The sequence below is a fragment of the Scyliorhinus torazame genome, chromosome 3 (genome assembly GCF_047496885.1).
Source record: "Scyliorhinus torazame isolate Kashiwa2021f chromosome 3, sScyTor2.1, whole genome shotgun sequence".
Taxonomy (NCBI): Eukaryota; Metazoa; Chordata; class Chondrichthyes; order Carcharhiniformes; family Scyliorhinidae; genus Scyliorhinus; species Scyliorhinus torazame.
This window is the reverse complement of record NC_092709.1, coordinates 48,936,006-48,963,811: the sequence shown is the minus strand read 5'-3', so window position 1 is coordinate 48,963,811 and position 27,806 is coordinate 48,936,006. Positions and strand designations below refer to the sequence as shown.

Below are 27,806 nucleotides of genomic sequence, written 5' to 3'. Positions count from 1 at the left end.
GCAAGAAGTTTTAAGTTATTGTTGAACAGGTGTATTTCAGCTTGTTCTTAGAAAATGCTGGGTTTCGATTTACTATTAGGATTGTAAAAAAGAAAGGCTTTCATTTCTATGGTCTTTTTCCTGGCCACTGAATGTCTCAAAGTGCTTTATAGCCGATGAAATCACTTTAAAATTTATTTTTAGCACTGTTATACTGTAGGAAAGGCGATGGCCAATTTGTGTACAGCAAGGTCCTTCAGATAGCAATGTGATATTAACAAGATCATCTATTTTTGTGATAATCGAGCAATAAAGGTTAGCCAGGACACCAGGGATAACTCCGATGCTCTTCTTCAAAACAGTGTCATGGGATCTTTTATGTTCACCCGGGAGGGTAAGCAGGATCTCCGTACTGCACCAGACCATCAGCCTTAATTTTTGTGTTGTAGTCCTGGGGTTGGATTTTAACTGGGCACCTTATGACTCCGGGGTGAGAGTGTGGTGTGAAACATCAACAAAAGGTGTTTTGGATTAAGCCTGCACTGCATATTTTCTTGTGCTTCTGGAGTCCAGCCATCGAGTCTGTGGTATGTGCAGAGATTCAGCTACAAATAGGATGTGGTAGCTTATTGTTGCTGGAAGCTGGTAGTGAAATTGAATTTGAGACTTTTGGGTGCGATCTAACCGAATGGGAACAGAACCCCACAATGAGTGCGTTTGGCCAGGTGTTTCCCGGTGGCTCAGAGTGCCGAGAAGCCCCATGCTATCGAATGGGACTCTGTTCCCTCAGTGCAGAAGGAGATCGGGAAGCCATTTTTAAATGGTGTCCCGAACTTTCAACCCCTGGCAGCACCACCTAGGCATCTTGGCAGTGCCAGGCTGGCATCCAAGTGGCACTGCCAGAGTGCCAGGTGGCACCTGCAATACCAGGGTGCCTCCCTACTCAGAGGCCAAACACCTGGGTGACCCCCATTCCATCCGGTCCCTGTTTGTGGAGAGCATCACTGAATTGTGCTCTCCTGAGTTCTCCAAGACAAAGAGATTAGATTCCAACTCCTTGGCTAGATTGTGGGAGTGCATAATTAGAGTGCGACTGGCTGTCCCACTTTAATATGCAGGTTACTAAAAAGTGATTTGCCCACAATTGGTAGGATTCAGATCGCAATATCTCGCGAGATCGTGTTAGATCTTGTGAGGCGTGGCGAGCCGGGGAGACCTCCGAAGAGGGATTTCCCAGCATCTACTGTCTGCGTTGTGCTGCCTTTCGGGCATAACGTGGCCGGTCGATCGTGCCCTTTATTTTTGTTGATTGATTAATATTAATGAGAAATTTGACTTCAGAATCCTCTAAATGCTGCCAAAAGCAATGCTTTTTGCATTAATCTTGTATGAAAATCTTGTTCCTTGTTTAATGGAAATTACATGACATTTGTGCAGGCCACATGCTAAGTAGGAACGCTCAAGGTAAAATCTGGTAACCGCCATTAAGTGGAAACCTTTTTACCTGGTACTCTAAGTCCAATTCTTAAACTTATTTTATAAATGGTGAGGAAAGAAGCTTGTGATTCCGATGAAATGTTACCTTTTGGAATGCATAAAGGTTCAAGTATATTGTATTTATTTTGAGAACTTTGTTTTGATACAATTTTATTTAATGTAGCATCAATCAAACTTGATGACTGACGGTGAATTTGAGGTTTATTTTCATCTTGGTTCTTAGTAGTAGTAGTTGTGGGTTTGGAAGGTGCAGTCTAAGGAACCTTGGTGAGTTACTGCAGTGCATCTTGCAGATGGTACACTTGGCTGCCACTGTTTGTCGGTGGCGGAGGGTTTTAAATATTTGTGGAAGGGGGAGCAATCAAGCGGGCTGTTTTGTCCTGGATGGTGTAGAGCTCCTTTAGTGTTGTTGGAGCTGTACTCATCCAGGCAAGTGGAGAGTATTCCATTACACTCCTGACTTGTGCCTTGCAGATGGTTGATAGGCTTTGGGGGGGTCAGGAGGTGAGTTACTCGCCTTAAGATTCCTAGCCTTTGACCTGCCCTGGTAGCCACAGTATTAATGTGGCTCATCCAGATCATGTTTATGATCAATGGTAACTCCCAGAATGTTGATTGTGATGGATTCAGTGATGGTGATGCCATTGAATGTTAAGTGGCAATGGTTAGATCCTCTCTTGTAGGAGATGGTCATTGCCTGGCACTTGTGGGGCACGAATGTAACTTGCCACTTGTCCGCCCAAGCCTGGATATTGTCCAGGTCTTGCTGCATTTGGACATGGACTCCTTCATTATCTGAGGAGCCGTGAATGGTGCTGAACATTGTGCATCTGCAAACATCCCCACTTCTGAACTTATGGTGGAAGGGCGGTCATTGATGAAGCAGCTAAAGATGGTTGGGCCTAGGGCACAACCCTGAAACTCCTGCAGTGATATCCTGGAGCTGAGATGATTGACCTCCAACCACCAGAACCATCTTCCTTTGCGCCAGGTATGACTCCAACCAGTGGAAGGTTTTCCCCCTGATTCCCATGACTCCAGTTTAGCCAGGACTCTTTGATGCCATACTCTGTCAAATGCTACCTTGATGTCAAGGGCAGTCACTCTCATCTCACCTCTGGCATTCAGCTCTTTTGTCCATGTTTGAACCAAGACTGCAATGAGGTCAGGAGCTGGGTGATCCTGGCAGAACCCAAATTGAGCGTCTGCGAGCAGTTTATTGCCAAGTAAGTGCTGCTTGATAGCACTGTTGATGACTCCTTCCATCACTTTGCTGATGATAGAGAGTAGACTGATTTTCATAGAATTTCACAGAATTTACAGTGCAGAAGGAGGCCATTTGGCCCATCGGGTCTGCACCGACTCTTGGAAAGAGCACCCCAGTAAAGCCCTCAACTCTACCCTATCCCCATAAACCAGTAACCCATCTAACCTAACGGCAATTTAGCACGGCCAATCCACCTAACCTGCACATGTTTGGACTGTGGGAGGAAACCGGAGCACCCGGAGGAACCCACACACACTGGGAGAACGTGCAGACTCCGCACAGACGGTGACCCAAGCCAGGAATCGAACCTGGGACCCTGGAGCTGTGAAGCAACTGCGCTAACCACAGTGCTACCGTGCTGCCCTGATAGGGTGGTAATTGGCTGGGTTGGATTTGTCCTGTTCCTTGTGTACAGGACACACCTTTAAAAAAAAAAAAAAAAAAAAATATTTTTTAAAGTAGCCAATTATTTTTCTTTTCCATTTAAGGGGCAATTTAGTGAGGCCAATCCACCTAACCAGCACACCTTTGGGTTGTGAGGGTGAAACCCACGCAGATATGGGGAGAATGTGCAAACTCCACACGGACAGTGACCCAGGGCCGGGATTCGAACCCGGGTCCTCAGCGCTGCAATCCCAGTGCTAACCACTGTGCCACATGCCGCCCTTGTGTACAGGACATACCTGGGCAATTTTCCACATTGTCGTGTAGATGTCAGTGTTGTAGCTGTACTGGAACAGCTTGGCTAGGGGTGCGGCAAGTTCTGGGGCACAATTCTTTAGTACAATTATTATTAGGTCCCAATGCCTTTGCAGAATTCAGTGCCTTCAGTCATTTCCTGATATCACGTGGAGTGAACCGCTGAAGACTGATATCTGTGATGCTGGCGACCTCTGGAGGAGACCGAGATGGATCATCCACTCTGCACTTCTGGCTGAAAATTGTTGCGAATGCCTCAGCCTTGTCTTCTGGACACATGTGCTGGGCTCCTCCGTCATTGAAGATGGGATATTTCTGGAGCCTCCTCCTCAAGTGAGTTGTTCAATAGTCCATCACCATTCATGGCTGGATGTGGCAGGACTGCAGAGCTTGGATCTGATGCGAACATTGTGGTATTGATTAGCTCCATCTATTACTTGCTGCTTATGCTGTTTGGCTCACAAATAGTTCTGTGTTGTAGCTTCACCAGGACGACACCTTATTTTTCGGTATGCCTGATGTTGCTCCAGGCACTCTTCATTTAACCATGGTTGATCCTCTTGCTCGCTGGTAATGGTAGAGTGGGGGATATGCCAGGCCATGAGATTGCATATTGTGGTTTAATACAATTCTGCTGCTGCTGATGGCCTACAGCGCCCCATGGATGCCCAGTTTTGAATTGCTAGATCTGTTCGAGGTCTATCCCATTTATCACAGTGGTAGTGCCGCACAACATGGTGGAGGGTATCCTCAATGTGAAAATGAAACTTTGTCTCCACAATGACTGTGCAGTGGTCACTTCTACCGATACTTTCATGGACAGATGCGTCTGCAGCAGGCAGATTGGGGGAGGATGAGATCAGGTATGTTTTTCCTCTTGTTGGTTCCCTCACCACCTGCTGCAGTCCCAGTCTAGCAGCTATGACCTTTAGGACCCGGCTAGCTCAGTCTGTGGTGGTACTACCAAGCCACTCTTGGTGATGGACATTGAAGTCCTCCACCCAAAGTTTATTCTGCGCTCTTTACACCCTCAGTGCTTCCTCCAAGTGGTATTCAACATGGAGGACTGCCTATTCATCAGTTCATGATGGCCGGTACATGGTAATCAGCAGGCGGTTTCCTTGCCCATGTTTAACCTGGAACTGTGAGACTTCATGGGGTCCAAAGTCGATGTTGAAGGCTCCCAGGGCAACTTCTTCCCGACTGTGTACCACTGGTCTGCCACCTCTGCTGGGTCTGTCCTGCCGGTGAGACAGGACATACCCAGGAATGGCGATAGTGATGTCTGGGATATTCTCTATAACGTATGATTCTGTGAGTATGACTGTCAGGCTGTTGCTCAACTAATCTGTGAGACGGCTCTCCGAACTTTGGCCCAAGCCCCCAGATGTTAGTAAGGAGGACTTTGCAGGGTCGACAGGGCTAGGTCTGCCATTATCGTTTCTGTTGCCTGGTTCGATGCTGGGTAGTCCGTCTGGTTTTATTTCATTTTTGTGTTTTTGTAGCGGTTGAATACAACTGAGTGGCTTGCTAGGCCATTTCAGAGGGAAATTCAGAGTCAACCACATTGCTGTGGGTCTGGAGTCACATGTCGGCCAGACCCACAGTCTGGCAGATTTCCTTCCCTAAAGTACATTAATGAACCAGATGGATTTTTAACGGCAATCGACAGTGGTTTCACGGTCATCATTAGACTTTTAATTCCAGATATTTGATTGAGTTTAAATTCCACCATCTGCCGTGGTGGGATTCGAACCTGGGTCTATGGAATACTAGTCCAGTGACTTTACCACTACGCCACCGCCGCCCTCTTCTCTGAACAATCGTGTGTTTGTTTGTTTGGGGGTGGGCGTGGGGGGTGGTCCCCAGTGCTTTTGTGGGAGGTGGAATTTTTCAAGTATAGATCGGGCCTGGCCAGCGTTATGGCATCAGAAACGCCTGCCGCATTTTTATCTGAGTGCTGCACTGTCTGGCGAAAAGAGCTGCGCACTGGATTTCTCACCAGAGTCAGCATGAAGTATCGGGAAAATTTGTCCAATAAGTAGCCTACACTAACACTCTGTCTGTAGCTGCGTGTGAGAGAATGTATCAATATTTTTAAATGCATAAATATCTATTTCTACATTATTTCTAGGACCATTAACGTTTGCAATAATGGCTATTGATTGTGTCCTCTGCACACAGTTCTGGTATCTAGGAAGCAAAATTGCTATCTCCAGAAATTATTCTAACCTGCTTGTTATTCAGTTTGGGTTCCACCAGAAGGGCAGCACGGTAGCCTTGTGGATAGCACAATTGCTTCACAGCTCCAGGGTCCCAGGTTCGATTCCAGCTTGGGTCACTGTCTGTGCGGAGTCTGCACATCCTCCCCATGTGTGCGTGGGTTTCCTCCGGGTGCTCCGGTTTCCTCCCACAGTCCAAAGATGTGCAGGTTAGGTGGATTGGCCATGATAAATTGCCCTTAGTGTCCAAAATTGCCCTTAGTGTTGGGTGGGGTTACTGGGTTATGGGGATACGGTGGTGGTGTTGACCTTGGGTAGGGTGCTCTTTCCAAGAGCCGGTGCAGACTCAATGGGCCGAATGGCCTCCTTCTGCACTGTAAATTCTATGATAATCTATGAAGGATTTGGTTCCAGATCTAATTATGGGAATGGGCATGAGCTGGATGCCAATGAAGAGGTGACACTGTTTTCGGCTTCAAAGTATCACTCAACCAAACATGACATCATGGAAGAAACACAGAATAATGAAATACTCAGCAGGTCAGACAGCATCTGTGGAGAGAGAAACACAGTTGATGTTTCAGGTTAATGAACTTCCATTGCTAAAAACTAATTCTGTTTCTCTCTCTCTCTGTGTGCTGCCTGACCTACTGAGCATTTCAGAATTTTGTGTTTTTATTTCAGATTTCCAGCATCCTCTGTATTCTGCTTTTCGATTAAAACATCATAACTGAGGTCTGTGAGGATCAGGTGAAGCTCAAGTTGCTAAAGTCTGGCATAAAGGTAGATGTTCATGACTGTTGGGAGACCAATAACTGCAGCCCAGGATGTTTTCAGATTTCTCGTAATCTAAAGGTTGATGTTGAGTTTTTTTGTTGATGTTTCTACAGTGTTCAGCTCCATTCGCAACTCGTTTTGATAATGGAGCAGCCCGTACTAGTGCACAGTAGGACCAATGCAATGAGTGACGAGTAATGGCCATTTCTAAGAACGAAAGAAGCAGACAATTCCACCTGACCTTCAACGGCACCATTGTTGCTCAGACCATGACCACCTTGAGGCCACCATTAGCAGAGGCTTAACCAAACGGTTATCCAACAAGATGGCTACAAGAGCTGAGAAGAGGCTGGGCTATTTCTGATGGTATCTAGACGCTGGATCCCTTGCATCTCTCCACCATCAGCGAGTCCGGGATGTTGATGCAACAGGTGAATGGAACAAGTGAACAAATGCAGCTACATTGTCTCTGAATCTTGATGACTTCCAAGGCAGTAGTTTGTTTGATTGCTACCCTGACATTTGGCTTGATATCCACCTCAAGCACCACTGGTGGACTAAGGTTGCATTATATACTGCTGTCGACAAGACACATTGCGGCAGCAGCACACTTACTTGAACAGCACCTCCCTGCTTGGCAGACCCTACCACTAAGAAGGACAACAGCCTTAATATCATAGTAAGGCCATTATTTCCATTTCCTCCTGCTAATCAGCCTCTATGGCAACTGCTTGGCCCAAGGTTGCAAGAAATTGCAGAGTGTGGTGAACTCAGCCCAATGCATCACATAAACTTGCCACCCTCCCCCTGATTCTGTCAGCACCTGCTGCCTCAGGAAGGCAGACAGTATTGTCAGTGACACCTCACACCAAGGCTTTGCCCTCTTCTAGACCCTTCCATCAGGGAGAAGATACAGAAGTCTGAAGACCTGTACATCCAGACATAGGAACAGCTTCTTCCCCACAGCTACTATGAAATGAAATGAAAATCGCTTATTGTCACAAGTAGGCTTCAAATGAAGTTACTGTGAAAAGCCCCTAGTCGCCACATTCTGGTGCCTGTTCGGTGAGGCTGGTACGGGAATTGAACCGTGCTGTTGGTCTGCTTTAAAAGTCAGCTATTTAGCCCAGTGTGCTAAACCAGCCCTAGACTCCTCAACGACTCTCCGTCGGACTGATCTGTCCCTGTAAGAACTATTCACAACGTCCTATGCTGGTTTTGCTCATGTATTTGCTTTGGTCCACGCTATAACCAATCGCTATTTTTCGATATACTTTGTCGATTATTCTTTTTGTCTACTCTGTATGTTCCCTTGGCCGCTGAAAAATGCTTTTCACTGTACTTTGATTGATTGTCACATGTACCGATCAATTTATCTTGACGTGGAAATACACAGCCATTTTTTCATAATTGGGCCAAAATGTTGGATTTCATTACAAAACACCGTTGGTGAAGGACTTCTACCAGCTAGAAAACCGAGACAACAGGCACATGGGAACATGACCAACATGCTGCACCTGTGCCCAACTCCAAAAAGCTACACAGCAGTTTGCACCCAAGCTGAAGTTGCTACCTGTGGAAATGTATTCACTCCAGCAGGTGGGCCTTAAATGGGTTGTTGGGGAGGGGAAGCATGACAGCAAGTTAATCAGAGCATGTGGGATGAATTCAACAAATGCCACTGGCAAGAGGAATGTTTCACATTGTTTTCATATTTTCAATATTAATCCAATATTGCTGCTCTTTTCATTTTGCATTGCTTAATACACTAATTTAGTTGTCTTTCAAAATAATTTACTACGGCAACAATGTTTCTGTAGCCAAGAATCCAGCACTGTCAGTGAAGTAAATAGATTTGAAGGAAAAGAGATGCATTCAGGTTTAGTAGAGTTTGTATTTTCTATTGGGCGAATAACATGATTTGTTCATTTTATTTTGTGTTTAGTGACTGATGCTGATCTTGATGTGTTGATGCTCTGTGAAGTCATCTTCCAGTTTATCATTACTGTAATGAAATGAAATTCAACTCGGCTGAACTGCTCTCCATTGCCCAGAAGCCTCCAATCTATTTTGAAAAGGAAGGCATATTGAAAACGTGCGGAAAATCCAGAACGAAGCGAAAACATCAAGGTTAAATTAGACTTATTTTTATGTGTGTGTCTGTCTAATTTTATGAAAGGGGCCAAAAATTAATACCCATTAGTTACCATAGAAAACTTGAAATCGACTCCCTGATGAAAGGTTTGATTTACTTTTCCTTCTAATCTGCTACAATTAAAAGGTTTTTAAAATGCTTTTATTAAACATTTAATGTTCCAATAATATATTTTCTATAAAGATAACTTTGACTTGTCATTGAGTTCAAGATTTTCATGTCCACATAGCATATGGCTCAATATGTAATAAGTTATTCACTCAAACATTTGTTTTTAAAATTTATTTTACATTTGACACATTAGTTGATACATGCTGTCCTTTTTTATTAGTTGCTGACGCATAGTTTGCAATGCTGAGTCTGTTGCCATAGCTGTCTAATACCTCTGTTTCATAATGTAATGCAACAGTGTTGTTGGGTCTATTTGATGTGACTTTTGGAAATAGTGGAAATTGTATCGTAGACCTTTTTCTGAAATGATGCTTATGATTCACAAGATTTAATATTGTTAATGGCACCCTATACAGCTGCAAGGTAACCTCCCTGCTTTTAAACTCCATCCCTCTAGCAATGAAGGACAAATTCCATTTGCCACCTTAATTACCTGCTGCACCTGCAAACCAACGTTTTTGCGATTCATGCGCAAGGACACCCAGGTCCCTCTGCACAGCAGCAAGCTGCAAATTTTTACCATTTAAATAATAGTCCATTTTGCTGTTATTCCCACCAAAATGGATGACCTCACATTTATCAAATTTGAGCACCATCTGCCAGACCCTTGCCCACTCAATTAAACTATCTATATCCCTCTCAGACTTCAGTGTCCTCATCTACCACTCACCTTGGTGTAATCTGCGAACTTTGAGATATAGACAGTCATTTTTGACTTTGGACAACAGTTTCAAAAGACCAACACTGCTATGAATGAACCTGGAACTTACAGTTCTATGTTGCAAGGAGAGATCGCAGAACTGCAAGTGTTTTAATTTTGTTGGAGAAAATGGGATGAAAGACCTGGAGGATGTGGATATCTATTAAGAATTCAAAAGCAGAAGTTGCAGGTTTACCATTAACAAACCAGAAGCCAGAATTACTCTATATTTATTCATCCATGAACATCTCCTTAAATTAGCTCTGGGATTTCTGTACACACGGAATTCCATCAGAGATCGTGGCTGTAGCAATTACAAAAGCTGACCGGAAGGAATGTTGTAAATGTTTTTGAAATTAATAATTGAAGGAAACTATTTGTGGATAAACATAAATAATGTAATTTCCCTGCAGCATGATTTATAATTAGTTTAATTGTAGTGGAGTTTTCTGAAGTAATTAAGATCTCTACTCTGTAATCTTTCCTAATTTATATTTAATAAAGAATGTTAATTTTTGTACTGTATGTTTACACAGGTGTGTTCTTCTGATGAAGGCGTAAACAACTTTATTAAGTTAGTTATATATTCAGTACGTGCTCTGTCATGTAACTATTGAGTATCTTGGCTGCATACTCCTTATTTAATTATATTTAATGAGTTCTTTTTTTAATTTGGTGTCAGTTTCATCAATATAACGGAATTCGTTCCTAGGTTCAATTTTTCCTTAACTAATGGCATCCAAAATTATGCTCGGTCATGTTAATTCTTTATTTTTATAAGTTGGCTTTTTAGCTCAAAACAATTGTGGTCCTGCTCACCTTGTGTTCAGCTTGATTGTTCACTGGTTTCAGGTAATTCTAACTGATTTTTAAAACATGAAATATACAGCACAGAAATTGGCCCAACCAGTCCAGGCCAGCGTTCATGTTCCAATGGGATTTATCGGTGCAGCTGAAGTTAATGGACTTTTGGGTGGCTCACCACATTTGCTGCTGCAGGACTTGTGTGGTGGTGCTGGAAAATTCTGGATTTTCTCTGAATCTGCGCTGTCAAAACCATTCATAATTTGAAAGATTTATTTGGTCGCCCTCGCTGCCTTTTGGCAAGAGAAACAAGATTGTACCTATTTAGACTTTCCTGACTGGTATAACCTCACAGTTCTGGCAGCATCCTTGCAAACCTTTTTTGGGGGGCATCCTCTCCGTAGCTCTGTACTGTTTTGCATAATTTGATGACCTGAACTGGAGACAATACGCCAAGACTGGTCTAACCAAGATTTGATTCACGTTCTCATGTAACACCTGTACTTGGCAATTCTACCTCTAGAAGTAAACTTTAGTGCTTTGTTTGCTTTTGTTGTGGCCTTATTGACCTGTGTCACAGCTTTTGTTGATTTGTGTATTTTGTATTCCCAGAGGGTCTTTTCTCTTTTCACTTAGATTCTTATTTTCCAAATTGTGACTTCCTTATTTTTCTTACCAAAAACATCGCACTTGCCTCTATTGACACATTTGACAATTATATACCCATTGTTGTTCCAAGTTATATGTCACTTTCTTATTTTTCTCAACCGAAACATCACACTTGCCTATATTGACACACATTTGACAATTATATGGCTATTGTTCAAGTTTCAATTATGTCATCTTGTAATTTTATTGCTATCCTCTTCACTGTTTATCATCCACCCCAATTGGGTGTTGTCTACAAATTTAGGAATTATGCTTTTGATTCTAAATTCCAAGTCATTAATATAAACTGTGATCAACCGTGGTTCTTGCGGACACCATGTCCCCACCTTCTGCCATTCTTGCTTACCATCCTTTACCTCTAATCTCTGCATTTTGTTTTGTAGTCAGGTAGTCATTATTTCTGTTATTTTTCCACTGAATTCATATGCTCCGACCTTTGATAAGGTACCATATATGAGATGAATAAAGGTCGTTGGGAAATCCAGATGAAATGAAATGAATGAAAATCGCTTATTGTCACAAGTAGGCTTCAATGAAGTTACTGTGAAAAGCCCCTAGTCGCCACATTCCGGCGCCTGTTCGGGGAGACTGTTACGGGAATTAAACCGTGCTGCTGGCCTGCCTTGGTCTGCTTTCAAAGCCAGCGATTTAGCCCTGTGCTAAACAGCCCCTGACATATTACATCTACTATATCGGCTTTGCATCTTTCTGTTACCTCTTAAAATAATTAAATGAGGTTGGTCAAGCAGAGTTTCTCAGATGATATTGATGTTGACTGTTCATTATTATATTTTTGGTTTCTTCATGTTTTTACTTTTCCCCTTCCATAGGGATTTTGTCATTTTTAATATTACTGGTGTTAAGCTGATTGCTCTACAGTTTCCTGGACCAATGCCTGGGACATGAGTTACATGTCAGCTATCCACCAATCACCTGGCTATATACTGGTCCCTAATGAATGACTAACTATGTGTAAGATAGTCCTTTTGTTATTTTCAAATGTACGGATGGCAATCCATCTAGAGTAGGGGTTTTATCCTCTTTTAGTTTGATCATTTTATTTAATATTTTCTCCTTTTTCATATTCATGGTACCATGAAGATCACCTATTGAATTAGCCGTCACAGTTTTCCTGCTGAAACTGTTATTCATGCCTTCATTACCCGCTAAACCCGACGGTTCCAATGCACTCCTGACTGATCTCCCCCATTCTATCCTCCATAAACTTGAGGTCATCTAATATTACGATCCCAGACCAGACCCCAACAGTTGCTCAGATACTGGACAGAAACCCCAATGTGTTATTTTAATTTTGTAAGACTGAGGAAAGGATACCCCGCTCCAGGATATCATGCAAAATAACGATATGGTATATTGAAACAAACTTTATTACTAACACAGTATTAAAATATATTTAACATCACATAGGAAAATAGCTTGCAGCTATCCCTTAAACAATGCTAATCAATACATGACACAATAATCCTTAACTGCTGTCTTTATTTCTACTTGAACAACAAACCCATCTCTGATCCCAATCCACTTTTAAATAAGTTAGCACTCGGGAATACTTGCTGTTATAGAGATATCTTGGACACCCCACTTTGAGAAAGATTTTTTGAGAATGCTCCAGAGCCACCACATGATCGCTGTGGTCCAAGATCGCTCCTTTGATCTCCAGAATCTGTGACCCGTGCACCTCCAAACACCTCTCCACCCATTCCAGAGTACTCTTCAGGGGTGCCACAGCTTCTTCGATGACCTTTACGCGATCCTCACGCATTTCTTTCCTTTGTTAATGGAATTCCGCCTTGATAAAAGCCGTCAGCTCATCCATCTGGGGCATTCCAGTTTGCATCAGCCCTTCCCCTGCCTGCATGTTTACTATGGCTGCTGCAGTACAGGCTTGTTCCAACATTTCAGCCAAATCTCTCTGTTTCTTGCCGGGTCTGGTAACCAGCAGACATACCACTCCCGCGAGAAATTACTCCTCCAACATTCACCTACGTCTTTTCATCAAAATTCCACCAGTTTGGGTAAAAAGAGCTCATTTCTGTGACTTTAAGCAGGAGAGTCCTGTATGTGACCACTCACTCCATGGTCACACCCAGATGTGCATGCCAGTGTTTTAGAATGCTCCTGTGAAGTGCCTTCTATTTAATTATGTTCAAAGTGTTAAATAAATGCAATTTCTTCTGGCTGTATTATTTTTAATTGCAACGTGCGCTATCTACCTGATCCCTCTGCCTGGTAAATACTGAAGCAAAATAATTTGAATATTTCTGCCATCCTTATTGCCTCTTAATGATTCTACTCCCATACTTACTTTACATTTTTCATTTGTCTATGGAATGTTTTATTCATTTTGTTTTATGTTCCTGGATTTAATTTCATCATTACTATTTTTTATACTTCACTCCTGCTATCTTTGTGATCTCCCTTGTTGTGCTTTGTCCTGTGTTTAGTGCGCACTCCTTTCTTAATTTTTCCCTTGTGTCTTTATTTATCTGTGATATTTCATTCGTATTTAGTTTAGTTTATGTGGTCTTCAGAAGTCTTTTACATTGAGCAGTGAGTTCACTATTTATACAGATTTCCTGCATTTCTGTTTTGTGTGAATGAGCTGAAGGTAATGCACATTTACAAGTGCATAATCCTGGAATGGGTAATCACTACTGATGTGATTCCAAATTTATCATGTGTGTCTCCGCTCCCGAAAGCACTTTCCCGGAGTTCTCTACATGCACTTTTTTCAGTTGAAAGAAGTTTATTTTGTATGTATCGAAGTATCAGATCGTAATTCCCTCTAGGTTACCATATTTTGTTTTATTAAGAAATGCTACATTTATTTTAGTTCTGCTGACTCTTGCTAATTTGAACTATTAGTGATATCCACACTTGGAATTAGCTCTGTTGCTCCTGCATTGTTCATGATTCTTGTTCATGATCAGTAGCCAGTTACCCTGGTTGCAAGTGCATGTTGAGAGTCAGGGCAGGTTTTAGGCTTAAATCCCATATGATGCATTTACAATTGAATAGCCTGATTACTTTTTCTGCTGAGACTTGCGAATGAGTTATTGCTGTTGGGAGATCCAGAAGGTTCCTCATGCATGTGGATCACAAAGAGTTCATGACTTTATGAGAGGCAGGAAAAAATGTTGAGAAAATGAATACCCATCAAGGTGATTAAATTTTGGATGTGTCAATTCAAAGTGAAGTTTCCAATATTAAATTTGACTAATTCAAGATTTCCAATTTGTATAGTGAGCACAGAAGGCAAATTTAATGCTTTCAAAATACAGTTTTTATATGGGCATATATGCTTTTTTTGTGACAATTGCCTTTGTCTACAACAATGCGAACAAGTTTATTTTCATGCCTATTGCGCTATTAATGTTGCTACAGCAAATTACCCGTGGATTGGTTGCCTAGCAATGTACATGCTCTGAGCATAACAATCAAAATGAAGATCAACAGGACATCAACATGTTAGTTGAAGTAGAGAAGGGATGTGACCGAGCAGAAAGCATTTTGGAAGGTTATGTACCTGTTTACTTGACATTGGTGTATCAGTGTATTTGAGTTGCAGGTGAGTTTGACATCTCATCTATAAATGCAGTGATAATTTCATAATCTATACTTGTATTTTTTAAAAAATATAGTAAATATTGGAGCTCCACATTCATTTACAATTTACTGTCTATCTTCATGCTTTTATGAAAATTAGAATTTACTTTTCATATGAATTTGTTGAGAACATAACTGGAGAAAATGCCATTATTCGCAGGATATTACCAGATAAAAACTAGTGCTCCATATCCATTATTGGAGCACTCTGCTACAAAATGTCATGTATGCAGTTGTTGCAGAGGACCATTAGCAATAACTCTGAAAGAAGTGCTGCAGTAAAATTCCCCAGTACCTGAGTGGGTAATATGGATAATCTATGCACAATTAACTCTTTGATTTGCCTGTTATGCCAGTAAAAAGGCCACGATGAAAAATATGGCATGAAGTATACCAATGAGTTATCTTTATAGCAATGGATTGGTAATATTTGGATTGTGATTTTGTTGAATAAATGTGTATTTGTATAATCCCTGGATAATTCAAAATTTAAGCTCCGTGCTTAACCTTCTTATTGGTGGTAGAGATCATTTGCCAATGTCCAGGCCAGTTCAGTTTTGCAACAGTTGTCAACATGCCTGCCTGTCTAATATTAGTGGTTTGAATTCTCTTCAAGGTACCAAAAATGTTGTGCATTAACTTTTGTATTCATTAGTTTTTAAACATTTGCTGTTTGCTGTCTTGAATAGAAATTTTCAGTACTTATTATTCAGCTATTAAAATAGACTTGTAACATTTCAAATAATTTCATTTGGAAAAAAAAATCTGTCCAGGTAAATAAGAATTTAATTTTGATTCAAAAATCTGTCATGAAATCTGTTGACACCTTTTTAAAATTAACTTAACATATGTTTATCTTTGCCGCATTTAGTAAGGCTCAAATTTTGTCATCCACTCTTGAGCTGATACCACAATCTCTAAACCTGCTCTTGGAGGCCCAGGAGCTGATGTTTGATCTAATCAATGGATTACCAACTAAGTGGAGTAGTATACTTTCATTGCTCCAGTGTGTTTTAATGAGCTGATTATTATACAGTGCAATCCCAGCATGCAGCCAAAACCAGTTTAAAATGTCATGTGATGATTCTTTCATATGTTTTCATCCTACATACTAGGACACAAATGCTTGCAACCTGGTGGTAACATTCAGAAGTTAAATTTGAGGAAGATAAATCAGTGGACAGGGGCATAATCTACAGCGTCATGAAATCGTGCACATTTGATTCCCATATTGAGGTGGAGGCAACGGGGGCCTCTGCTGTTGGTTTTTTTTCAGCAAGGTCACCGGATGACCGGTGTGGGAGATGGGTAAGGAAAGCAACACAATAGTTAGAAAATGTAAATGTTCGAATTGGTGACAGACATAGTGTACGAATCAAAATGTTACCAGTGCGAAGTTTGCAGGAATCTCAAACTTGCAAACTGATACATTGATTCGGACTCACTTAGTGCGAAGGGTGTGGATGGGGCAAAGTTTGCAAGGAGCATTCAAGAGGGCTTCTAGAAATAGTATGTAGATAATCCAACTAGGGGAGGGGCCTTACTGGACCTGGTATTAGGGAACAAACCCGGCCAGGTGGTCGCCATTTTAGTAGGGCAGCAGTTCAGGAACAGTGACCGCAATTCAGTAAGCTTTAAGGTACTGATGGATCAAGGCAAGTGTCATCCTCGGGTGAAGGTGCTCAATTGGGGAAGGCTAATTCAAACAATATTAGGCAGGAACTGAAGAATGTAGATTGGGGGCAGATGTTTGAGAGCAAATCAACATCTGGTATGTGGGAGGCTTTCAAGTGTAAGTTGGTAAGAAATCAGGACTGACAGGTTCCTGGAAGGATGAAGGATATGTATAGCAGGTTTCGGGAACGTTGGATAATGAGCGATATTGTGAGCCTAGTCAAAAAGAAAAAGGAAACATTTGTCAGGGCTGGGAGGCTAGGAACACGCTAAGCAAGTGTGGAATACAAGAAAAGTAGAAAGAAGTTTAAGCAACGAGTCAGGAGGGCTAAAAGGGATCATGAAAAGTTATTGGCCAGCAGGATTAAGGAAAATCCCAAGGCTTTTCATATAGAGCAAGAAGACAGTCAGGGAGAGGGTTGGCCCACTCGAGGACAGGGCAGGGAACCTATGCGTGGAGCCAGAGGAAGTGGGTGAGGTATTAAATGAGTACTTTGCGTCAGTATTCACAAAAGAGAAGGACTTGGTGGATAATGATTCTGGGGAAGGGCGTGTAGATAGTTTGGGTCATGTTGAAATCAAAAAGGAGGAGGTATTGGGGGTCTCGAAAAACATTAAGGTCGACAAGTCCCCAGGGCCTAATGGGATATAACCCAGATTACTGAGAGATGCAAGGGAGGAAATTGCTGGGGCCTTGAGAGAAATCTTTGTATCATCATTGGCTACAGGGGAGATTCCACAGGATTGGAGAAAAGCCAATATTGTTCCTTTGTTTAAGAAGGGTAGCAAGGATAATCCAGGTAATTATAGGCCGGTGAGCCTTGCGTTAGTGGTAGGGAAATTATTGGAGAGGATTCTTCGAGACAGGTTTTACTCTCACTTGGAAATAAGTGGACGTATTAGCGAGAGGCAACTTGGTTTTGTGAAGGGGAGGTCGTGTCTCATTAACTTGATCGAGTTTTTCAAGGAAGTGGCGAAGCGGATTGATGAGGGTAGGTTAGTGGATGTTATCTATGTGGACTTCAGTAAGGCCTTTGACAAGGACCCTCATGGCAGACTGGCACAGAAGGTGAAGTTGCATGGGATCAGAGGTCAGGTGGCAAGATGGATACAGAACTGCCTCGGTCATAGAAACCAAAGGGTAGCAGTGGAAGGGTGTGTTTCTGAATGGAGGGCTGTGACTAGTGGCGTTCCTCAGGGATCAGTGCTGGGACCTTTGCTGTTTGTAATATATATATATAAATGATTTGAAGGAAAATGCAATTGGTTTGATTAATAAGTTTCTGGATGACACCAAGATTGGTGGAATTGCGGATAGCAATGGAGACCATCGGAGGATACAGCAGGATATAAATCGGTTGGAGACTTGGCCAGAGAGATGGCAGATGGAGTTTAATCCAGACAAATGTGAGGTAATGCATTTTAGAAGGTCTAATACAGATGGGAAATATTCAGTAAATGACAGAACCTTTAAGAGTAGTGATAGGCAGAAGGATCTGGGTGTACAGTACACAGGTCACTGAAATTTGCAATGCAGGTGGAGAAGGTAGTCAAGAAGGCATCATCAGCCGGGGCATTCAGTTTAAAAATTGGCAAGTTATGTTGCAGCTTTATAGAACCTTAGTTAGGCTGAATTTGGAATATAGTGTTCAGTTTTGGCCGCCACACTACCAGAAGGATGTGGAGGCTTTATAGAGAGGGTGCAGAAGAGGTTTATCATGATGTTGCCTGGTATAGAGGGCGTTAGCTATGAGGAGAGGTTGAATGAACTCGGTTTGTTCTCAGTGGAAAGATGGAGGTTGAGGGGCGACCTGATAGAGGTCTAGAAGATTGAGGGGTATGGCCAGAGTGGATAGTTGGAAGCTTTTTCTCAGGGTACAAGAGCCAATTATTAGGGGCCATAGGTTTAAGGTGCGAGGGGCAAGGTTTAAAGGAGATATACGAGGCAAGTTATTTACACCAAAGTTGTAGGAGCCTGGAACGCATTGCCAGGGGAGGTAGTGGAAGGAGATATGATAGTGACGTTTAAGGGGCGCCTTGACAAATACATGAATAGGATGGGAATAGAGGGATATGGTCCCCGGAAGAGTAGGGAGTTTTAGTTCAGACAGGCAGCATGGTCGGTGCAGGCCTGGAGGGCCGAGGGGCCTGTTCCTCGGCTGTGATTTTCTTTGTTCTTTGATACTGCCAGTTCCAAGACTCTGCCCCTGCGATCACTGCTGATCGACCTCCAGAACCTGCATAGTTCTGTTATACCCCATGCTTCCAACATGGCGTTGATGGACAGTAAATTCCCCCTGGTTCTGGTAAACCCCAGCATTCCATCCTAATTTTGTCTGGGACTTGTTTCCGGTCACTCCCCAGTGCAGCTAAGATCCTGTTTTAAACAAATTACCTTCCTTCATCAAGTTGTATACCTTTTTGCTGTACATCTTTGGCTTTAAAAATGTGTAGATTAAAAATTCAATCCTTGGGTAAAGGAACATATTAAATTAATGGTCATTTGTTTACAGTTCTCAGAATAATGGACAGGACCATTGAGTTCAATCCCCATAGGACCAGTAGGATTTGCAGCATGCCATGTAATAAAAATGCAATTTGAATTGATCAATTGCCATAAATCCGTTGTTCTGATAATCCTTTGATGGCATAATAATGTAATTGGTATAAAATAGCATATCCTCCACTTGCAATGAATAAAAGGTAGGAGATCTTCTAGTAATATTTAAAAGCCTTGGGTAAAGGGTACAAATGCTGTTCTGTAACGCGTTTCTGTCACACTTGGTTGAAGATTGTCTTATTATAAAATAGCATATCCGTTGACTAACTGAGTAAAGCAATGGGAGATCGACTGGTACAATAAAAATAATGAAATCATCTCCTGTAATTATCCAGATGTAGGAAAATGACTTCTCAATTCTGGCCTGATGTAATTCAAAAGAATGCAGTTCTTAATTTTGAATAAATTCCAGTGGGATAAGAATATAATTTGGGAGGGAAATAACTTCAAGAAACCTGTTAAACTCTTGCTTTGCAGCAGGGTTGAATTATACCGAACTATAAGCAGTCCACCTACAGTTATTTACCACGTTTGGTTAGCTGATACCTCCGATATCAAGATTTCTGCAGATGTTATGGGAAATCACTGAATTGACACGTGCCTCACTGGAATCTTCCAAGTCCCTAGCAGGATTTCTAGTCGACTGCAAAAGTCTGGGAAGTCATTTAGCTTCTTGTCTTGCTGTGTATATGCAGCGATTGCTTTTCATTTACTGCAAAGTTGCCTTTTCTCATTGGATGCCGAAAGATTAGAAAATAACTTGTAAGAGTGAGTTTCATTGTTTCTTCGGGTTCGCTGTCGGATGCTTTCTGCTCGGTGGTTTCCTGTTCAAATTGCAAGTCGGTTTGTATTTTGTCCAGTTGCTGTTGACTGCTTCTGCTGATAGAGTAACGAAAGAATAACTGAAGCTGTCAATTAAGCTGAGGTGATTTTGTTTCTTTCTCCCTCACACCTATTGTCTCCTGCCTTGCGATGCTGAAGAATTGGTTCAGCTGGGGTACTGGAGAAGTTGGGGAAACTACTTTGATTTCTACTGTAACCAATTTATTTTTAAATTGAAGTCCACCTAGTAGGGTATATGTTCATTCACTATTATGAACGGGTTAATTTGCCATATTGTATCCCTACAGGGCGTTTTTAAGGAATATACGGAGGAGCAATCACCCACTTGTGTTAATAATTTATGAGTAAACATCACTGATCAGATGCAAAATATTTGTCGTCTTTTGATCCAGATGCGTATCCATTTTTTATGTTGTAAACTAGTAGTCATTTCTGTAATGTTAGGTTTGTAGTCTCATCTACGGAGTCTGTATTAAGGCATATTCAGCTAGAAATTGGTGTAATGAAATTTTTCGCAGCAAGCAGTGCTAATTGGACTTCTACGTCACCATTCAGATTTCTGTTTGCACCACAGATTGCTGGAATGGCAATACAATAATGGATCGGCAATGTTATTGCCAGATCTGAGACCTTGTCACCATTGTGCCCAATGGCTTTTCTCCCTCATCAACCACTTGGCACTATAAAATGATGTAAACAGATGGCATAACTAGGTTAAGATGCGGCACTGAGAGGTGAGTGACTTGCAATCTCTAAAATAACCTGAAATCAACTTTACTAAAATTTAAGATAACTGTTAAAAAATTTATTTTAATAATTTAATTAAAACATATTCTGCGAATGCACTTTTCCCACAGAAAGGTGAGTCAAGAAGTCAAAAAGAAGCATTTGTGGAACTTCTAAGGAGGACATGTGGGATATTCTGGTTGATGTGGAAGTGTGAGTGGCTGCTGGGAACCACAAGGACAATAGCTACTCCGACGATGAGCATGTGGCATGGAGTGAGGTGACCAAAGCCTTCGCAGCATCCTTAACAGATAGCAGAGAAGTGCAGGAAAAAAATGCAATGACCTGACCAGGGCAGGAAAGGCAAGCATTCAATTCAGAACTCTAGTTAAAGCATAACATTTATTTGCTTTTGTTGGTGTAATAATGTTATTTTGTTTACCATTTGTTTGTTCAAAGCAGAACAAGTCATAGGGTAAATCAGTCCCAATGTGATGGAAGGACTGCCTTTTTACTGGAGAGAAGATATGAATGCATGAAAAGAGGCTTTTCACAGTGAGAAACTTGTGTCTTGTGACTGCTTTTCTCCATGCAGAGCAAAGTGACACACAATAAATGAGAGCAGGTATAGACAGGTGTAGAATCTGTCTTAAGGAGCTTTACCTGCCAAAGCCCTGCATGGCTTCCATTGAGCAATGTATCGTCCTTGTGGAGGTTGGAACTGTATTGGTGAGAGAAGGTGAATGTCAAATCCCCTTGTTTGATCTACTGATCAAGAACCACCCAAGGCTGAGAATGGAGAGGGGTAGTTGAGATTTGTGAAATATACATGTTCCAGCGCTGCCATGTTTGAAATCTTTCCTAGAAGCACTGTGGGAAAAGGAAATCTGAGTGGGAAGATGCACAGTATATGAGCACTTGGGTGAATTGCCTTTTTCTCTGCATTGAATGTGAAGTAGACAATTGTATGAGATGGCAAATTAACACACTGCATCATTGTAACATTTTGCTGATCCTACTTACTGGTCAGCAGCAGACCAAGAGGAAGAGGAGGCTACACTCCTTTGGGGATAGTGGTGGTTGGAACAGGCAATGTAGCATAGGCATTCCTGTCCTCATTTTGGTGCTAACGTGCATGTGGCGAAACGCTTGAACAAAGACCACTTCTCCCCACCTGCCCAGGAAACTCACTTTTTTCTGCGCCATAGCCACCTCCCAACTCTAAGGCAACTACTTGTGTGGGCAGTTAAAAATTGCTTGTCATAAGTAGAGCTGTCCAAGAGCTGTGCCTGTATCACCACCACCCCTCCTTCTGCCCCCCAACCATGGTGGACACAGTCCTGAGTAGCAAGGCACCGAGGTCAATTTCCACTGTCAAACCTTTTGGTACTTGCAGAGGCATTGCAGAAAATGATTGCTGAGAATGGCCCTCCAGTGATGCTGCCAGCAAGCTTTTCACAGGAGGCTCTTGCCAGTGGTCACAGCCAATCTGTTCCGCATGTCTCCTTGGAGAATCATCAGGAACCCACATTCTTAATTTGGACTTGGATGTAGAGATGCCGGTTTGGTTGGACTGGGGCGAGCACAGTAAGAAGTCTTGTTGCTCTTTTTAGCCTTAGTTTTATTACCTCTGATTATGTCACCTTTGCTCACGAGTCGCCAGGTATCTTTCTGATACCGCCACATGGTTCAAGCTCAAGTTATGATTAATAAGTCAGCACACCGCTTAGTAAGATTGAAATCAACGGTCATTTATTATATACAACAATTAATGCTTACACAATAATCCTACTATCTATATCGAAACCTACCACTACTGGCCAATATTTAACTTTAGGAAGAGCCCACCAGGTCAGGGAAACAAATGGCTTATCGAATCAGATCTGGCCCGCGGGATTCAAAAGGCTGATACGGGTCGATGGCTAGGAGTCTTTATCGGGTAGCGATCGCTGGTGTCAAACTTACAGTTTCTGGTCGATGTTCTTGCGAAGGTCGCGAGCAGGAGAAGAAGGGAGAGAGAGCGATCTGAACTTGGCCCCTCACTTTATAGGGCCCAGGGGCTTCCCGCCTCTCAGGGTGGCCCTTGACCCTGAGTCCCAAGTGACTGGACTTGTTCCCAATCACTGGGTTCGATATATCCAATAACGGGGCGATTCCCCGATCGGGGGGTGGTCGTTCACCTGTCTTTGTTTCGGCCACTGCAGGCGCCGATAGGTCTGGCTCGGCATTCAATTGCTAATATGTTGCAATTGTTCCCGGGGATAGCCGATTAAACTGCAGATGTCTGGGTTGATGTGCTGCTAATAGTCTTGAGTATTGATCTGGGCCGACTGCCCCAGAGCCGAATACGCTAGTCCGTCTGCAGCTGTCCGTTTGTGTCCTGTTGGCTGCTTTTCCCATCAGCCTTTTCGGTTAGCCATTTTAAATCGGGTTTTGGCCAAATTAATAGGGAATCCGCCATTTTAGGTGGCTACTGTCTTACAACACCAGGTCAAATTCCAACAGGTTTGTTTCAAATCACTAGCGTTTGGAGCACTGCTCCTTCCTCAGGTGAATAAAGAGGTAGATTCCAGAAACATTTATATAGACAAAGTCAAAGCTACAAGACGATACTTTGAATGTGAGCATTTGCAGGTAGTTAAGTCTTTTAATTGGGTCCCGGTTGAGGCCGTACTCATATGTGCAGAACTTGGCTTTAAGTTTCTGCTTGTGTCCACGCGGCAACGCAGAATCGCCAAGCAGAAACTTACAGCCAAGTTCCGCACACATGAGTACGGCCTCAACTGGGACCTTGGATTCATGTCGCATTACATTCATCCTCCCACCATCTGGCCTGGGCTTGCAAAATCCTACCAACTGTCCTGGCTTGAGACAATTCACACCTCTTTAACATGGGATTACCCCTCTCTCTGAATCTGTAAAGATTTAATTACTGCAAGAGTATCGTCTTTGTCTTTCTAAATGTTTCTGGAACCGACCTCTTCATTCACCTGAGGAAGGAGCAGTGCTCCGAAAGCTAGTGATTTGAAACAAACCTGTTGGACTTTAACCTGGTATTGTAAGACTTCTTACTTAATTCAGACTGACTGACCAGGCATGGAAGCTATACCCTTAGCAAATGGGTCTGTGCTTGTGAGATGCTGGAGAGAGTAGGGTGATCATCAGCAGAGTTTGTTTGTTATCACAGTCTCATTCACAGTCATTTTCAGGCTCTTATAGATAGTAGGACACTTTTTATCATTGTTCTTCTCTTTGATGTTGTAACTTTGTTCTCCTCTTGCTGTTGTGCTACCATTTTCATACTTTTGAAGCTGTTGAATAATTCTTACTCAAGTAATTTGTAACTTCATATTTTCTAATTTTTTGAAATTTAAGGATATGCAATACTTCTTTTGGATAATGTACAGTTTCTCATTCTCATCTTTATTAAATGTTTTGTTTAAACTGTTGCATTAAATTAAAGCTCCATTGTTTCACTTTTAATCTTGTTGTTCTTTTGTGCCACAATGGGGAAATCATTCCATGGACTTGCACTGGAATTTCTGGTCCACTTCATTCCTGCTGGGGGAGGGCTCCAAGAACTATCATTGTTCGAATAGCTGTCACTACCTGCCTTACACCCCTTGCCCACTAAAGCTATGCCTTTCTCAGTTGAGGAGGACATTTGGGATGGCTAGTTAAGATGCATCAATCCTTCTTGCAAGGCAAAATTATGCCGAGTATGGCACATCACCCAGATAAAAAGCCATCCAGTTTATCAAGGCATTGGAAGCCTGATTTCAGCACTCTATCTGTCCTCCCCATTACTTGGCATGCGTGCTTGTTGTACCTTTTCTGTGCACCAGCATTGGTGATGCTGAAGGGTCAGTAACCATTTTGGTGAGGAGGCCATTTCACTTACTAATTTCAAGTGATGAAATAGCTTTGAATTCTAAAAAATATAACCTTCTGGCACTAACAGGAGTGTGGATGGCAAGTACAAATAGACAGCTGAGACAAATGAAAGAATTTAAACAAAAACCCCTTGGGAACACTTCATTACCTTCTGGAGAAAACATCTAAAGCTTCACTCTTCCATTTCTGAGCGTCCAAAATAGAGTGTCATATCAGGACCATAATTCAAATCATTAGCAGAGTCCCTAGTGATGTTAATTACCAGCCTTATATGGCTCCAGTCGGAATAGTTCCTATTAGCATTGTAAACACAGCAATTTTGCAAATGTCATTAACTTCTGCGGGGAGGCTCATTGTGAGTTAGGACATCAATCAGCTATGGCGAGGCCAATGGAGAAACACACATTGTCCAGCAGTTTGCAGAGAATCTAAACTCATGGTGTATCTCCTTTACTCTAAATATTGGTGTATCTTTATGTATTGATAATGACATGCTCTGAAAATGTGTTTTCTTTACAATCCCAGCAATATCTGGCCCATTGTAAGGTTAAATTAGATTTGTTTCATTTTCTTTCACTCATGCTTCTGGTTTATAAACTGATCGCAAATGTACTGCATGTAGACAATTTAGGTTTACAGTAAACATTAAATGAAGGATCTGATGTGTTGGGTGTTCTGGATCACAAACAGGTCACCAACACTGGAAGTTGTGCAACTCTATTTTATTACAAGGTTAACTATATTAACATATTGTGGGTAAATGCAATACCAGCTTTAACTGTTGACCCTGCCTAGTCCTAACCAGGTGATGCACTCAGCACATGGTGAATGTCTGTGTTGCAGGGTGTGAGCTCTGTGCTCCGAGTTGGCTGCTACTAGAATGAGCGGGAACTCTCCTGTCCCCTATCTTTATAGTGCATGTGCTCTCACTGGTGATTGGCTGCGGTGATGTGTATGCTGATTGGTCCCACTGCATGACCATCAGTGTGTGTGTGTGTCTGCACCATAATATACTGGTGTATATTATGACAGGATCATTAATCATTCCTGCATGGTCAGATGCTCGTTCTGTCCCACCAAAAATAAATAAACAATTCAAGTAAATTTACAATAGCTGCATGATGCCTGCACTGCTTACATCTGGATGTGTGTCACAGGAGCTACAGATTGCTTCTCTTGTGATTTGGTGGTCCTTTTCATTAAAAAAACAATGTTGACTTCAAGCCTCTCCTGTCTTGTTCCACTGACTTTGCTGTTTAATGTAAAGATAGTGTGTAGGCGCGTGCTAACCACAATATACTGGAGCATTTTATCAAAGCTTACAGCATCTAAACCTGCAATCTCCCCCACCTTGAAAGGCACGGGCAGACAAGCATATGTTTGTTTGGTATATGTGTATCTTAAATTATTTGATGCATCTATTTTAACAAAATGTGTTCCATCTACTAACTTACCACTGAGTAAACTTGGGGTTAATTGAATTGTAATTGGTTGAGATTTGAGGGTGAAGAGTGCAACCTTTTTCTTGGGGTCAGAAGGATGCAAAAACAAAGTCTGCGAATCACAGAAGCTCACCTGAAACTTCATCTCTTCAGATAAAAACAAATGTAAATCTTACTGGTTGTCCTGCTTCAGATCGCCAAATTATTACTAATATTTCTGTCTGTGGTGGGACCTCTTTTAAGGCATCTTTAGTCAGTGACACAATGTTGATGAAGGCAAAGACAAAAATTGTTGCTTTGAGGGTTAGTTCATGGTTTTCTCTTGCCTCCTTTTTGAATCCACCTTGACAATTTTTGTGTGTTCAGCATGAAAGTATGAAATAATGTATTGCTCGCCAATAACCACGGCCATGGTGTTGATGTTCAAAGTGCTCTTGTATGGATCCGTGTGTTAATGTTCAAAGTGCTCTTGTATGGAGCCATGTAGGTAAGGGTTTATGTAATCATGGCACTGCCAAGACATTTAAGATGAGTCTTTGCTGCTCCTGTCACTGATACTGTAGTGAATTAGACATTGCCTTGTGTCATATTTCAAGCCTTTAAATAGCTGATGCATGTCTTTCAACATAATCTTCAGATTGTGTAGGAGCCAATAGACCTTCTGGATGCTCAAAATTGAAACCAAGGAGAAGAGGGTTAGCAGATCTGTTTCAGTGCAGTTAAATGCTGGTGCATTGCCTGTACTGGCAAGAGTTGCAATTCAGAGCAAGTTACTGAAGTCAATTGTTCGTCTAGATCTTTGTGGTTCTGGCATAAGTGCATTTAGCACTATGGATTGTTTGATTTGTTTTCTTGATTTTGGTTGACTGACAGTGGTAATGTGATCTAGTTAATTCTTGGGCCTCTGTTTCTAAATGCTGAACTCTGAATCATTTGATAATCAAACTTTACAGCACTGAGGTGAATCATTTGACCTTGTGTCTCTGTTGGATGAAAAAGAGCTACATTTGGTTTTGTGATACTGGTCTAGCTAGTGAGACCCCCATCCAATAAATCAATAAAAGTTGGGGACAGCAACGATTTGGAAAAGATCATGTTTAAAAGGTTGAAGACGGGAAGACTGAAGAACACCTCCAGTGCACATCCAAATAGGTTGCACATTTGAGAGGGGTTTCTGTTTCTACCACAATTTCAGTCAATGAATTCCAGAGCCTGATTGGCATCTGGGTTTAAATATTTCTTCACCACCTTCTCGAAATTTTACCAATTGCTTTAAATCTATGTCTCCTGGTTATTGACCTTTCGGCTCCTCCGAACTTTACACACTTCAACTAACTCTTCCCTCTGCTACCTCTATAATGAAGAAGTCAATCCCAGTTTATAATCTTGCCTTGGCTAAAATGTTTCCATTCTGGTAACATCTTGAATCATCTTTGTACGTTCTCTCATGCAATCGCAGTCTACCTATATAATGATCAGAACTGCATGTGATAATTGTGGCCTAACTAGTGTTTTATACAGTTCCACCAAAGCTTCCTGCTCTTGGCAAATCAAGGAAAATGTTCTGTGTGCTGTCCTTTTAAAAAAAATTTAGAGCACCCAATTCATTTTGTCCAATTAAGGGGCAATTTAGCGTGGCCAATCCACCAATCGTGCACATCTTTGGGTTGTAGGGCGAAACCCACGCAGACATGGTGAGAATGTGCAGACTCCACACGGACAGTGACCCAGAGCCAGGATTGAACCTGGGACCTCAGCACCGTGAGGCAGCTGTGCTATCCACTGCGCCACCGTGCTGCCCCCTGTATGCTGTCTTAACCAGTTTGTCCAGAGATCTGTGGACATGCACCGCAAGGTCCCTCTGCTTTTTTTTTTATACCTTTCAGTATCCTACCAGTTATTGTTTATTTCCATTGCTTGTTTATCCTTAAATGTATTATGTCACATTTCTCCAGATTTTATTCCATCTGCCACTTTCTGCCCAGATGACCAATGATATCTTCCTGCAGTCTTGCATTTTTTTCCCTTGCTATCGATCACGCAGCCAAATTTTTTATAGCTTGCAAGCTTTTTAATCTTGTCACCTACATTTAAGTAAAT

General features: G+C 41.9%; 1 protein-coding gene across 5 annotated transcripts in view; it reads left to right on the top strand.

The window, feature by feature from the left end:
- The window catches only part of inpp4b (inositol polyphosphate-4-phosphatase type II B), a 1,315,761-nt gene that overhangs the window by 90,523 nt on the left and 1,197,432 nt on the right, over window positions 1-27,806 (top strand). For 2 of the 5 annotated variants that reach the window (XM_072495637.1, XM_072495633.1), the window contains exons 2-3: window positions 6,555-8,040; window positions 8,387-8,571. In XM_072495637.1, coding sequence (XP_072351738.1) covers window positions 8,457-8,571 — 115 coding nt within the window. In that variant the 5' untranslated portion in view covers window positions 6,555-8,040; window positions 8,387-8,456. Of the gene's footprint in view, window positions 1-6,554; window positions 8,041-8,386; window positions 8,572-27,806 lie in introns of those variants that run through there. The other 3 variants (XM_072495634.1, XM_072495635.1, XM_072495638.1) reach the window with 3 other exon arrangements.